This window comes from Podarcis gaigeae, assembly GCF_964106915.1.
Source record: "Podarcis gaigeae genome assembly, chromosome: 5".
In the NCBI taxonomy this organism is placed as follows: domain Eukaryota; kingdom Metazoa; phylum Chordata; class Lepidosauria; order Squamata; family Lacertidae; genus Podarcis; species Podarcis gaigeae.
In genome coordinates this window covers 65,914,911-65,928,420 of record NC_139681.1, presented here as the reverse complement: position 1 = coordinate 65,928,420, position 13,510 = coordinate 65,914,911, and the positions used below count along the sequence as shown (strand labels likewise).

The following is a 13,510-nucleotide window of genomic DNA, read 5'->3' as shown; positions in this document are numbered from 1 at the left end:
TTTATATCTCTTATTTGAATTAGGTGGGCTTTCTGAGGTTTGGACACATATGTAGAAATGGGTATAAATAAATAAATGAGACTATTGCGAGTATAGTGGAGTCCTGAATTCTAGTTTTTTTATAAGATACTGATGTGCCAATTCTGTCATAAATCCAGAGCAGCAATTTCAAAGTATTTGTTTACCTTATACTCTGCAGTCTATATTTGCATAATCATTAAGTGGGAAGCATTAAACAGAAAATCACTGCTCTGTTTGAGATCTAAACTGAAGTTGTATTTAAATTTATTTGTATTACAATTGAGAGTGTCATGGGGCTTTCATAGCTCTGTGAGGGTGTTTTGTGCTGCCTTTGCAATAGTAACTTGAGCCTGCTAGATAAAATGATTTGCTTAAGATGTTGCATTCTTCCTAAACCAAGACAAAGGGCTACTTGGGTTTGACATGTAACTGAAAATGTTGCAATGCTACAAAGAATTTCCCGATTAATATTTTTAGCACCACAAAATTGCAGTGTGGTATTTACTGTTAAAATACTGCATACCTGACTTTGCAACTGTATTTAGTTCAGTGACATTTCAGGTGACAGATCAGGCCCGTGCGCAACTCTTTTAGAGGTATTTTTGAATTCTAAACCTGTCATTTGTTTCTTCACAGAAAAACATGGGGTTCCCCAGTGATCTCCTATCTAGCTATTGGTCATGCACAGATAATTTATTTTTCCAAGCCATGACTGTGATGACTTGCATTTGGTGGGACTTTCCTAAAGTGACAGATAATCTAGTTTCCCTCAAGAGCCTACACTTTGTATTTCTCTGGACAGGGGTATAATACTGTCAATGAATTGTTGAGAGTAGGGCAAATGGGTCGTAGGTAAGAGGTTTTTGGGTTGTTGTTTTTTACCTTGTCACATTCCCCACCCCCCCACTCCAGAAAAGGTAAATCTGGATCGAATGGGAGGAAAACATGGGCTGGCATTTTGATTCTGGTAATGTTTTGTTGATGCTTCCAAAAACTTGCATGTATGAGCAGCAGCACCATCCTACATCCTAAGCACCAGTCCAGAAGCCCCTTTAATATCCCCCACCGCCTCACAAGGTTTCGTGCATGAGATTAGGCCTCTCTAACAGAATCCTCAGAATCCTCATAGAACTACAATTCCAAGAATACTTTGGAGAAAGCCATGACACTTAAAACTGGTATAGACTTGTAGTATAGTTGGGTGGGTCCTTTGTTTTCCCTTTCTAGCTCAGAGCATCTGTAACCAGGTCAGGGGTAGAAGACAAGTATGCTTTACCTACCTCATCCTACAAACTCTGGAAAGGTTCAAAATTCACTCTGGAGAGTGAAGTACAGGAGTATTCTTCAAAACAGAAGGAACGCAGCCCTGAGTCAGAAATGTCATCTTCAGAATATCTTCTGATACCCCTCTCCCAATATGAACCTACTGGGCCTTCAGATCTTTATCTGAGACCCTTTTCCAGGTTCTTCCTCTGAGGTAGGCTAGGAGGTGGGTGACAACAAAGGGGGCCTTTTTTTCCTTTTCTTTTTTTCTTGCTGTGACTGCCCAGTGACGTCTGCCTGGTGTCTTTGGGGCCAAGTAAAGACTTGTCTTTTTTCCCAGGCCTTTAATAGGCTGAGTTGATTCTGTTTTATTGCCAGTGTGCTGCCAAAGCTTCCTATGGCTATTGGCAAGGGTTGCATATTGTATTAAAGAGTGCTTAGGTTTTATATGATTTTTTCTTCTTTCTCTTCATTGTATAATGTATTTACATGTATGCTTTAAATGCTGAAGATGTTTGAGGTAACTGGCAACTAATAAGCTTAATTAATAATTACTATTACATAAAAGGGCCATTTTATTGGTTTATTTGCATCTCTTTGGAAAGAGAGTACTGAGTAACAATGCAATTTTATGCATGCTTAATCATGAGTAAATCCCACTGAGTTCAATGGGACTTACTCCTAGGTAAGTGGGTATAAGAATATAGCCTTAAGCATTATTCCTATCCCTTTGTCCAAAGGAGGGTGAATCCTGTTTGGACTCAGAAGACTTCGTTTGTGATTTTGATTGGTTTTACTGCCAGTATTAATTAGTCTGGGAATGTTTTATAGTAATTTTCAAATAAGAATATGCAGAATAAAGACAGAAAGTTGAATTTGCTGGTGAGACAGAGAAGCTAGACTATATTTGTAATTAATCAATGGTTCCCATCAGGAAATTGCTGAAGGGTGGTATTGAGTTTTACTCAAAGCAGACACACTGAAATTAATGGACTTAAACTTAGTCATATTCATTTATTTCAGTGGTTCTACTCTGAATAAAACTTAGCTGAATAATACCTAATTGCTTTGAAGGTGCTCCGTTTTAATTCAGTGTCACAAACCACTACAGCCCCAGCTGCCCATCATTCTTTTGATTTACTTTTTCCATGAATCTGGTAAATCAGCAGGCAGAGACAGAGTGAAGCTAGACCTCTTCACAATTAACAAAACTTATCTTATTATAAGATTGAAGACTTAACTTTCAGTGATGGGCAATTCGCCCTCATACTGAGTTCAGTGTATACAAAGGGCGTCAGGAGGGATGTGGGAAGAGGAACAAACAAGAACAAATCAGAGTTCCTCAAGAAAAGTTGAGGAAGTGTTCGTTGCCATCAACAACCACATATACATAGACACACACAAATTGTAGGTGTGCTTTCCATAGGGAAGTTTGCCTACCATTTTCTTACTTGATGACTTCTGTCAAATTTGTATGCATGCATGGTGACATGAGGGGCAGAGCTCATGTGCAGGCGCACATATGCACATACATGCCTGCACATCAAAAGGTGCTGAGGCAGAAGATTTAAAAGTTACAAAGCTCAGCTCAGCTACTAGTTTTGCTTTGCACATTTGCTGAATTTGGCCATAAGTTATACTATCGCTGTTGTTTTCTGGCGCTCTCCCAGATTTGTCCTGCTAAAAAGGCCTTTAGAGGTTTCAGTGTGTAGCACTTCCAACAAGCAGCTGGTGTAAATTTGTAAGAATATGTCCTAGTTCTGCTCCCAAAATTAGATTGTATCTCTGTAACCTTTTCACTCCCAAGCAGGCCTGAGCTCACTTGACAAGCATTGTTTTAACTAACATCAATTCCTCATTGCAGCATTCAGATTACGCTACCAAGGGAGTTGAGTCAAGCTTGGTCTTGCTGGCTGTGGCTGATGGGAGTTGTGGTCTAAAACATCTAGAGGGCACAAGATAGGCGAAGCAGTAGCTGAAGCGCTGGTTTAGGATTGGTGAGATCCAAGCACAAATCCCATTCAGCCTAAGTGACCCAGGCCAGTCAATAACTCTCTTTTGGCATTCTAGTGACTGGGTGGAGGGGCAGCTCATGCACTAAACCTCCACGCAGAAAAATGAGATTGACCCATTTGCAATACAAGACTCCCATCCAAACACCTATAAGATTGATAAGGTACCTTTAGTCCAGTTCATTTCTGATGCAGGAAATGATAAGTCAGTGATGAAAGAAAGGAAGTTTATTTATTTATTTTTTTGCAGGGACACCACTATTATTTTATGATACTGTGAATTCATTGTTGTTCTGCAGTCACTCAGATCTCTTTTCAGTGTTCACACCCCAAATCTCTGCTAGGAATAAAAGGAACTGCCTTAGTCCATATGGCTCATTGTTGTGTCATAATGGCTGGCAGCAGATTTGCAGGTGGGGAACTGAGCCTGGACTCCTTCGCATGCAGACGCAGCCCCGTAAAGGAATACTAATTAGGAAGAGGCATCTTTGTCTAGACACAGAGCACTCTGTGAATCTTCTCAGGCCAGCACATAACTGGGATTGAGGCGATGGCCCAGAGTGCGTGGCAATCCTAACCACTCACAAGTAAACACCATTGAATGGGGCTTACTCCCCACTAAGTGGGCTTAGGACTGTATCCTTAACTCGGAAAAAGGGGGGGGGGTGACGTGGCTTGCAAACCGATCCTATGCGTGCTTACTCAGAAGTAACTCCATCACCCAATGCATGCAGGCAGCTGGGTATTTTTAAGACGCTGGCCTTTATGGTCTCGCCGGAGCTCACATGGCAATGAGTTATTTGCCCACTTCAGAGTTGGCGATGCTGCGCTTGGGGCCTTTCCGCTCATCCTGCGGAGCGAGGGGCCCCGGACGAACCTCTGACCCCCTGGCGGTCCCAGTGCTTCCCCGCACACTGATGTCCTAATTCCCTACCGAGCGCGCTGAGCACCGCACCCTGGACGCGCCCGCGGCTCCTCCGCTCGCCTGCCACGCGCTACCCCGAGCTGTAGCGCCGCGCTTTCGCCGGCCAGCTGTCCTTAGCGCTTTAAGAGAAGACGCGATGCTTCTAACCCCGCCCCTAACCTCGGCGGCCGCCTCCTCCAGGTCGCGTCCTAATTGGCTGACCAGGGTATGAATATGTATACCTCCGAGCTGTGTGAATGAGCCGCTGTCCCCTCCCTCGACGCTGCACAGAGAGGCTCAGTGTGCGCGCGGGTCGCTCAGCAGCTGCAGCAGCCGCCGTCCCGAGCAGAGCCCTTCTCGCGTCCCGGGAGCCGGCGCTGCCCTGCCGCCGCCGAGCCAGAGGCAGCTCCTTGTCCCTTTGGCGCCACGGTCTCCCTTCCTCCCTCCCGGCCCGCGCCGTCTACGCGCTCCCTCCCTCCCTCGCCTCAGCGCCCCGTGTGCGCCTCCGTGCCAGCCCCGTCGCCTCAGCTCGGCTCTGCCCGCCCGTCCTTCGGCGCCCGCCGGGGAAATGCAGGGCCTGTCCGGCTGGGTGGTGCTGCTGGCGCTCGGCAGCTGGCTCCGGCTGCGGGCGAAGGGCGCCGTGCCCCTGGCTGACTTCTACCCCTTCGGGCCGGCGCAGGGGGACACAGCCACCCCGCAGCAGGACGACGGCGGCTCGGGGCTCCGGCCCATCGCCGTGAAGTTCCCCTTCTTCGGCGCGGCTCACATGGCGCTCTACGTGAGTAGTCTGCCTGAGAGAGACACCCCCTTCCCCCCCCCCTCAGCCCCGAGGTTGCCTAACGCGGAGTAGTTACCCCGGAATGCTCTGTGCCTGAGGGCCCCTCAGAAATACCTCACCCAGCATACTTGGTCCTCGAAATAAAAGGGAGACTGGAGCGGGGAGGGAAACCCTACCGGGCTCACGGCGTGAGAGGCTTTTCTCCACAGAGCGCGCTTGCTTCCAAAGACCGGGATGCTCTGCGTTGAGGTTTGCAATGCCACGCCAGGCGTGCTTTCGCTGAAGCAGGTCCCACGGCAGTTGGGTGAATCTCTCTCTCTCCCTCCCTGGGAATAAGTGCTCCGGGCTGCAGCCGGAGACCCTAAAGCAGGCTTGGCGCTTCAGGTGTTGTTGGGACTCCTGGCCGTAGGCTAGGAGTTGAAGCAGCAGCGCAAGGATGTCTGGAGGAGTGCCTCAGGTTAGCCAGCTCTGCTTTAAAGATTATAGCATCTGAACTGGGCCAAAGGCAAGCGGGGATCTTTCACTGGCTTTCTCATTCCTAGCGTTGAGTGTGGTGCAAAAAGCCCTGCCTTGTACTGCAGCCAGGTAAAGGTGGTGGGGTATTTTGAAAAACTTGGTTTCTTAGACTATGTTCACATGGATTCTGTTCGATACACATATTCAGTAGCCTATGTCAGGGATGAGGGACCACACATCTCGCCACCCCTGACCATTGCCCAAGCTGTCTGGGGCTGGTGGGAGCTTGAGTCACAACAACATTTGAAGGGTTATATGTTCCCCACATCTACTTTCTGGAGCTCCTGGGGGACCAGTACAGACGAACCACAGGTGGCATGGTAGCTACTTTAAATCTGATTTCTGCAAACTATTGATAAGAAACATCTGCCACGTAAAGAACTGGGGTTTCTGCACACCTGTTTGAATGTGTTTGCTGCCTTTCTGCAGATATGTTCTCAAAATAGCCCATCAAAACATATATAAATAGGCTAAGTATTAGTGCACTGGTGGGTTTCCCAAAGTTCATCCATTTTTCTTCAGCACTTTGACTTTCACATGACAATCTTGGCTATGGGCTTATATAGTAAATGACATGTAACAGGATAGCATGGTGGGGATGAGATCCCAGTGAGAGGAGGCACCTCAAAACCACCAAAGAAGCAAAAGTGGAGGGTGGAGGTGGGGTAGGAGCCTCAAGATAGTGTCTTGAGATAGGATGCACCAGTGGTCTGTTTTAGATACATGTTTTTAATGTGTCTTATTTTGGTGTGCTGCCTTGACAATGTATTATTGTTTATATAATTGTATATTGCATTGTTGTAACCTGTCCATGGTGAAGGATGAGTGATAAATTTTGTAATAATAAATAATAATAAATAAATGAGCATCGACTGATAATACCAGAAAAATACATGATAGGTATTTCCAGACATGGCTTGATAATGTAAAGGAGTAGTTTACGATAGTTTTTTTTTTACTCCTCCTTGAGTAAATCCAGATTAAATAAAGGGGTGGGGGATGGACAGATATTTTTATGCCTGTGATGCCATGTGGATGCTGCAGAAAATTGCAAGCATGAAGTGCCTTCAGCCCACACTCAGCACCCATCTGGAAGCACCTAATGACACTGCCCTTGAGGAAAACACTGAACCAAAGGCATTCTGACCAATCTGCACATAATTGGTTGCAACTTGCAAGCACCAACTTTGGACCTGCTCCTTTGCACTAAAGGCCTGTTGTCCAGCCAGCTGAGTGTGCTAGCCAGCAAGAGTAAGGTTACCAGATGTCTCTGTTTCCTGGGTGCAATCCCTGCATTTACAAATCAGTCCCCTGACAAAATCCATCTATTTAGTAGGAAGTTGAAAAGTGTCCCCGGATTCATTTAAAAAAAATCTGGTAACCTTAAGCAAGAGGAACCAAAGAGTTAAACTATTGCTAGCCACAAATAACTGTCATGATTCCAGAAAACTGCATAGTGGATTTAGAAACAAAATCTCAAAAGACAATTGCTTGCCATCTGTCTTCCGGGCCTTTCAGTCCTGTTACCATGTTTTTAAACTCTTCCCCCCACTGCAATCATGATCATTACAACAACAAAAAATTCTTCCCATCCCCAAAAGCAGATTTTCAAGATTCTAATGACAGCAAATATACCACTAACTGCCTTGGCAACCGCATAGTCCACAAGCCAGATGTTTGTACAACCAAAACCAAATTTCGTTAGCCAAGATAGTTAGATAATATAACTTTGCACTTAGGTTGGCTTTAAAGTTTGGTTTGTTTTCCAGCTGCTCTTTCCGTGTGCCTATATGACTTGGCAAGAGTTGGAGGTGGGTTAGCCAAGCAGACTATTGGTTAGGCAAGGCTGTTGGGGTTGGATATAACACCAAGCCAAGGTTTGTAAGCCAGCAACAAACCATGGACTTCATCCTGTGGTTTTCCAGGAAACAAACCAAGGTTAGTCTCTGGAGCTGGGTCTACACCATGGCTAAGCTAAACAAACCATGGCTTAGCATTATGTGCAAAACAGGCCTGTGAGTAAAATCTCTAAAATCTGTTCTGATGATGGTTGGAAGAAAAACGTGCTGTGGTAGATGGCTTGTGATCTAATCTAGCCTGGTGGTAGTAAAAAAATTGCACCATTTACATGTTCAAAGCACTTCACATGAGCCTCACAACCTTCGTAAGGTTCAACAGTATTATTATCTCCGTAATGCAGGTGGAGGGATGAGGGTGAAAGAGACTGATGCACCACATTATCAGTTCATTGCAAAGTGAGGCTTCAACCAAGGTCTCTCTGATTCATCTTTGTCTCTCGAGCTATATGCTCCAGCAAAAACATGTACCCAAGCCTCAATGGATTGGACCCTAAAGTTTGACAATCTGATCAAAAGTTTGTTAATCTAACCTGGTGCCTTCCAGAAGTTTTACACTATATCTCCCAGCCAGCACAGCCAGGTTGGGAAAGACAAAGTTAACTTCGGAAGGTCAAAGGAGGACAATTTCCTGCCCCATCTCCCCTCCCATGCTTATTGTTCAGGAGCCGCCCCCCGCCCCCTGGAAAGGCTTTTCAAGGATCATAAGGGAAAGAATGGCACATGAAATTTCCTTGTCTTATGATTCAAGCCAATAACTGTAACATCCATTGATTCACAGTCTTTAGACTGATGGTTTGTGCTGTGCAAATAGACCCTTGTTTTATACAACATGACTGGCATCTTTAAATCTAGCTGCCTTTTGCTTGGTTCCTTTTCTTTCTTTTTTAGGTCACTTCAAATTATTCCAAAGTCATCTGGATTTACTTGGGGACAGTCAACAGTTTTAATTTAATTTAAGGCATCAAAGCTGTAACAGGATGTTGCGAATCGGCATGTCTTTGCTATATTTGGCAATTACACTCTGCCGCCAAGGGGTTATAATGGCCTAAAGATTCTGGGTTCAAGGAAAATCCTTGAATGGCTTGGCCTCTTCCACTGCCTAATTCTATTGGCTGATTTGACTTTGTTAGCTCTCTGAATATGATTTGTAATGCAGTGTTGCACCTTTGGGTTGTCACTGCCAGTACACGAATATGAGTTTGGCTGCATGAAACTCACCACAAGGACATTCATGAAGAGTAGGTGTAAAAACTAGGTGACTGTAAAACTTTTCCCCTTGCCTGCCATGATAGGAGACAGGAAATTGCTTACAATGATGACCAAGCAAAATCTAATTTCCTGGACACATTAATAGATGTTGACATTACCTCAGGAGAGTCTGTTACTGCAGCAACACAATCCAGTAGCCTTAGAAGATGTCTCTTTCTCTGCTTGTGAATAATTCACATGAAGGAGAGTCTTGTGGTTGAGCTTTCATTTAGTCTTGGTGCTATAAGCAAAGAGGGTGCTTCCAGTATTGATTACTTCAATGTTTGTTTCAATTTCATGCACTGCCATGACATATGACAAACAAATGGCCCTCTTCTGTTCCATGCACAAACACCAGGAAATGGTTACCAATGCAGTATGTGTGCAGGGTGCAATCATTGACTTACTTGGAGGTCCATATTTGCTTACGTTCATCCTGTGTGAAGCTGTATTTAAGGTAACAGAGTCCTAAAATGAGAAAGCTGTACTGGCTTGGGTTTAGCTAGTCCGTTGTCTGGCATTTACTTTATCTGCTTATGAGGGTACTTTTTGGAAAATATCTTTTACTAGCATGCATTCTTCACTGATCATCCTTTCCTGTGCCTTGTGTCCAAGCACTGTTTGTTACAATACGGCAACACTTTGGTGCTGTGAGGAATACACGCCCTATACAATAACGCTCTTGGAAATGGATGGTTAGTATACTTGTGCATGGCTGGGGTCAAATGATTTTGAGTGGCCAAGCAAGACTCTTAACCACTGGCACATGCTCTTGTCCCTGACTTTGCACTACATTTTAAAAATGCAACAAAGGGTCAGAGGCGCACCAAAGCACTCTCCTTCAAACTGGCTTTCTGGGCCTACTTTCCTGGTGGAATCTAACTGCCTTGCAGATGCAGGAGCAAGCCAGTGTATCCATTGTCCCCCTGGAGCTCAGAGCTAGCCAGAGGCAGTGGAGGCATGCTGGTGTTCAAACCACCCAGTAGATGCTAAGGCAAACTTCCAACTATGGGCTCATCCAGACTACCTTTCGTGCTGTATTTCTAGGCACAGGACTGCACTTTAAAGTGCTATGTCCAACCCCTGCCCCCCCCTTTTCTCTCTGATACTTTCCCTGTGAAAACCTGCTCTTTACCACTGAATCAGAGCACATGACAATCTCTAGAAAACCCAAATTGCTGTTTATTCTGATTCAGTGTTCAAGAGTGGGTTTTTGCAGAGAAAACACAGAGGCGAAAAAAAGAAAAGAAAACCATTCAGGCACGGCACTTTGAAGCTCAGACCTCTGCCTAGAAAGCATGGGGTAAAAGGTAAGCTGAGTCCTATATTTGGGGCCAAGGCAGATTTAGGGCAGCGTGATTGGTTTCGCTGCATGGGATGCAACCTTGTTATCCACATTATGTCTAGGAAAGATAATGGTATAAAATGCTGGAAAAAGTGCTGGCAATCAGTATAGACCAGGGGTCAGCAACCTAAGGCCCATGGGCCAGAAGCAGCCCACAGGGGTTGTTTGACCGGCCCATGAGCCACCCCCGAACTGAGCTGCTTGCTCGCACGCTGCACTAAACCGGCACGGTGCAGGGGCTCGCTTTTGTGGCGCCGAAAATTGCGGGTGCACACAATCTAGCCCACGGAGGGATCTCCACGGGGCTGATCCGGCCCAGGCAAGATAAACCTTGCTGACTCCTGGTATAGACAATAAGGTAGTTAGACCAATGGTTTCACTCTGTAGTGTAGAGGATAGCTTCCTATTCCCACCCACTCCCTGGAAAGTTTATAACCTAGACTACAGCTTGTGGTTAGTGATGGAGAGGGGAGAGAGAGAGAGATTAGCCAGAAGCCTGCATTTGGACAATATGGTAAGTGAAACCTTGGCTTAGCTCAACATGGTGTGGGAGTTAAAAAAAAGACCAGGAAGGCACAAAATATCTGAGCCCCTCTCCAGGAGCCTGCACGATCCCAGTAAGTTATCGTTTGGCTTATTGTGACATGTGAACCAGGCCAGCCTCTCTGTGTGATTAAATCTGGCTGCGTGCCAATGTCACTGAAAGCAAACAGAGTAGGGGCAGTGGTTCCTGGACAGGTGAAAATGACAAAGAGCTTTGCAGCATCTTTAAAGGATAACAGACTTACTGTAGCATAAGCTTTTGTGGACGCTCATCCCACTTAATCAAATGCATGAACTGTTAAATCTTTGATTGGCAAATACGTATACACCTGCCAGCTGAAGATAACAGTTCATGTGCCTAATTAGGAGTGCTGTGAGTCCAGGAAAGCTTGCACTACAATAAATCTTAAAGTGCAAAGAGATGCTTTGCTGTGTTTGCTGAGGCAGACTAAGATGCCTGCCCCTTTGGAATATGTGATCCTGAACACTCTTGCACTCTTTTCACACTACTGAATATGTTTGTGGAAAGCAGTACTTCTGGTTGAGCTCTGTAGAGTTTGGAAAGAGAGCACTGCTAACCCCTTTGAACTGATATGTTCAAATTAGTAAGGAGTTATCCAGGGCAACCATGATAACTTTATGGGGGGGGGGTCTACAGGGAGAGAGCAGGACATAATTTCCTGTCAGTGATGGTTTATTTTGCTTGACCCACTTGCAGGAGTCCCGAAAGGGCTCCAAGGAGGGGGGTAGATGAAGAACAGGAAGCAAAGCAATTCACTCCTAACCCCACCCAGTGTCTCAGTCCAGATAAAACCATGCAGTGGAATAAGCAGAATAGAATGGTCACATTTTTAAAATACACTTTTATATTTTTATTTTTTAAAAATACTTAAATGCCAATGGAAAGCCAGCACATTCATCAAATGTGTTTCCTTGTTCTGTTAGTTCCTGGATTTATCTGGCTTCTTTCTTTTACCGTGGGGGAGTATTCAAAAATTGTACCACCCATATATCCACAGTCTGAGGTGGCACATTCCAATCTAAAACCTCTACATATTATTATTCCCATCAAACATAGGTAAGTGCCAGACCTTTCTGTATCAAAAACAGTGCCATCCATGTACAGAAGGAAGGTATTAGCTAGGGGAACCCAAAGTTTTACAGACGTACAAACAATATTTAGAAATAAAGCCCTAAAACAGAGGAGGAGAACTACAAAACAGACCTAGTGCAGTACAGCCATAGACCCCTCACATACACGATTGTAGTGAAGATAAACTGGAGGTGGGGCATGTGTTGTTCTTTAAACTGATTGGACAACAAATGTGACAGCAGATGCAATTACTAAATAACATGTATCCCATTCTCAGTTGCTGGAGACAGGTACAGGGACCAAAGCACAGTTCTGGCTGTTTGGGTGGTAAGTGAGGGGACACTCTTTCTGCTTCCTCATTGTTTGTTGAAGGTTCTACACATGAAGCAGAAACGTATCTCACCAAAGTCAAGAATGGGCAAATGATTAAACAAACAAAAGCTCATTTTGCTCTTCTGCCAGTTTGTACACTTAGGAAACAGTGCCTTACAAACAACGGTGATTGCATTAAACAATGAATGTGGGAGAGAAAAGGTCAAGCCAGGACAGTGCAAACTACTTGCAGAAGAAAGTAGAAGGCGTAAGCGGATGCTAGTTGCAGGATTTCCATAGAAATGTCTTTGGCTTCCCACAACATCACAAGAAAGATCCAATGATGAAAAGCCTGTATGCGGATAGAACATTGGATAGTTCATTATATCAGGGGTGGGCAATTTATAAGTTACAAAGGGCTACACTGGAAGTACATAATTAGCAAGGGCTGTGTTTAATTTGCACATTTGAATATAATTAATGAGCAACTCGGCATTGGTAAGACCTCATCCGGAATATGGTGTTCAGTTCCTGGGCTCTAATGCCTTGAAAAGAATTGACAACTGCATAAGTATTTGGAGAAGACCAATGTTGATGAGGAAAAGACCAATGAAGGGAGTGTGTTTCTGTCAAATGGAGGTTGGATGGAATGTATGGGTGAGTTGTATGAGGTTGTTGGTTTTTGAAATTTTCAATGTGTCACAATAAGAGGCATAGTTTCTTGAAAGGACAAGAGACACAATGATTTTATACAAAGACAGATTGTGGTTCAACATTATGAAGGTTTTGAAATGGCCTTTCTTGTTGATCTCAGGAAGAAGTAGGCCAGGCATCTGGTAGGGATGCTTCATATTATCCCTTTGTCATGTTTGTGTCCCACACTTTCCCTCTTAAAGCCCAAGGAGTCGCACATGAGGTTCCTGTTTTTATTGCTGTAGCAGCTCTCTAAGATAGGTTGGGTTAGGACACTATGACTTCACCAACACCACCCAGTAAATTTCATGGCTGGGTGGGATTCGAGCCTGTGTTCTGCACATTGAACCCCTGCCCTGTAGTTCTTATGCAACACTGGTTCTTGCAGGGACAGAGGCTGAGCTAAAAGAACTACCAGTATTATTCTGTTCTTGCTCACAATTGGGGTTAGTTCTCATATGCAGCAGATGTGGTGGTAAACATGTTTCTAGATTGTACCACTTTAGACTGTAGGGTTTATGTGATATGAATGCTTCCCCATTTAAACCAGTGGTGGCTAGTCCAATGCTGAGGGCTTGATGCTGCCCTCCACACAGTTTTTTTCTGCCTCCCACCCCCAAGACCCTACTGAATTTGGCAGTGGCAGCTATAATAATAAAAGTACACTCCACACTGGGGTGGACAGAGAAGTTTTAAACTCCAGCACCCTGTTGGCATGTAAATCACCCCCTCCCCAGTCATCAGTTTGATTGTTTAATGAGCAGTGAGGGGTTCTAACCCCCTTCAGTTCATGTAAGGTTAGGCCACATCCATTGTTAACATGCAACCCCTGAAGGCTTAGCAAAGAGGGAATGCAGCCTTTAGCCAAAAAATTGTTAGCCACACACCCCTAGTTAAACAATACAAAAGGCTGAGCTACATAC

At 44.8% G+C, this 13,510-nt stretch overlaps 1 protein-coding gene across 1 annotated transcript in view; it reads left to right on the top strand.

Moving 5' to 3' along the window:
* The first annotated feature begins 4,473 nt into the window (after nt 1-4,473).
* The window catches only part of SNED1 (sushi, nidogen and EGF like domains 1), a 76,520-nt gene continuing 67,483 nt past the window's right edge, over nt 4,474-13,510 (top strand). Inside the window, exon 1 of the mRNA XM_083740102.1 lies at nt 4,474-4,978. Within this exon, the coding sequence (XP_083596228.1) occupies nt 4,769-4,978 (210 nt within the window). The 5' untranslated portion in view covers nt 4,474-4,768. The remainder of the gene's footprint in view (nt 4,979-13,510) is intronic.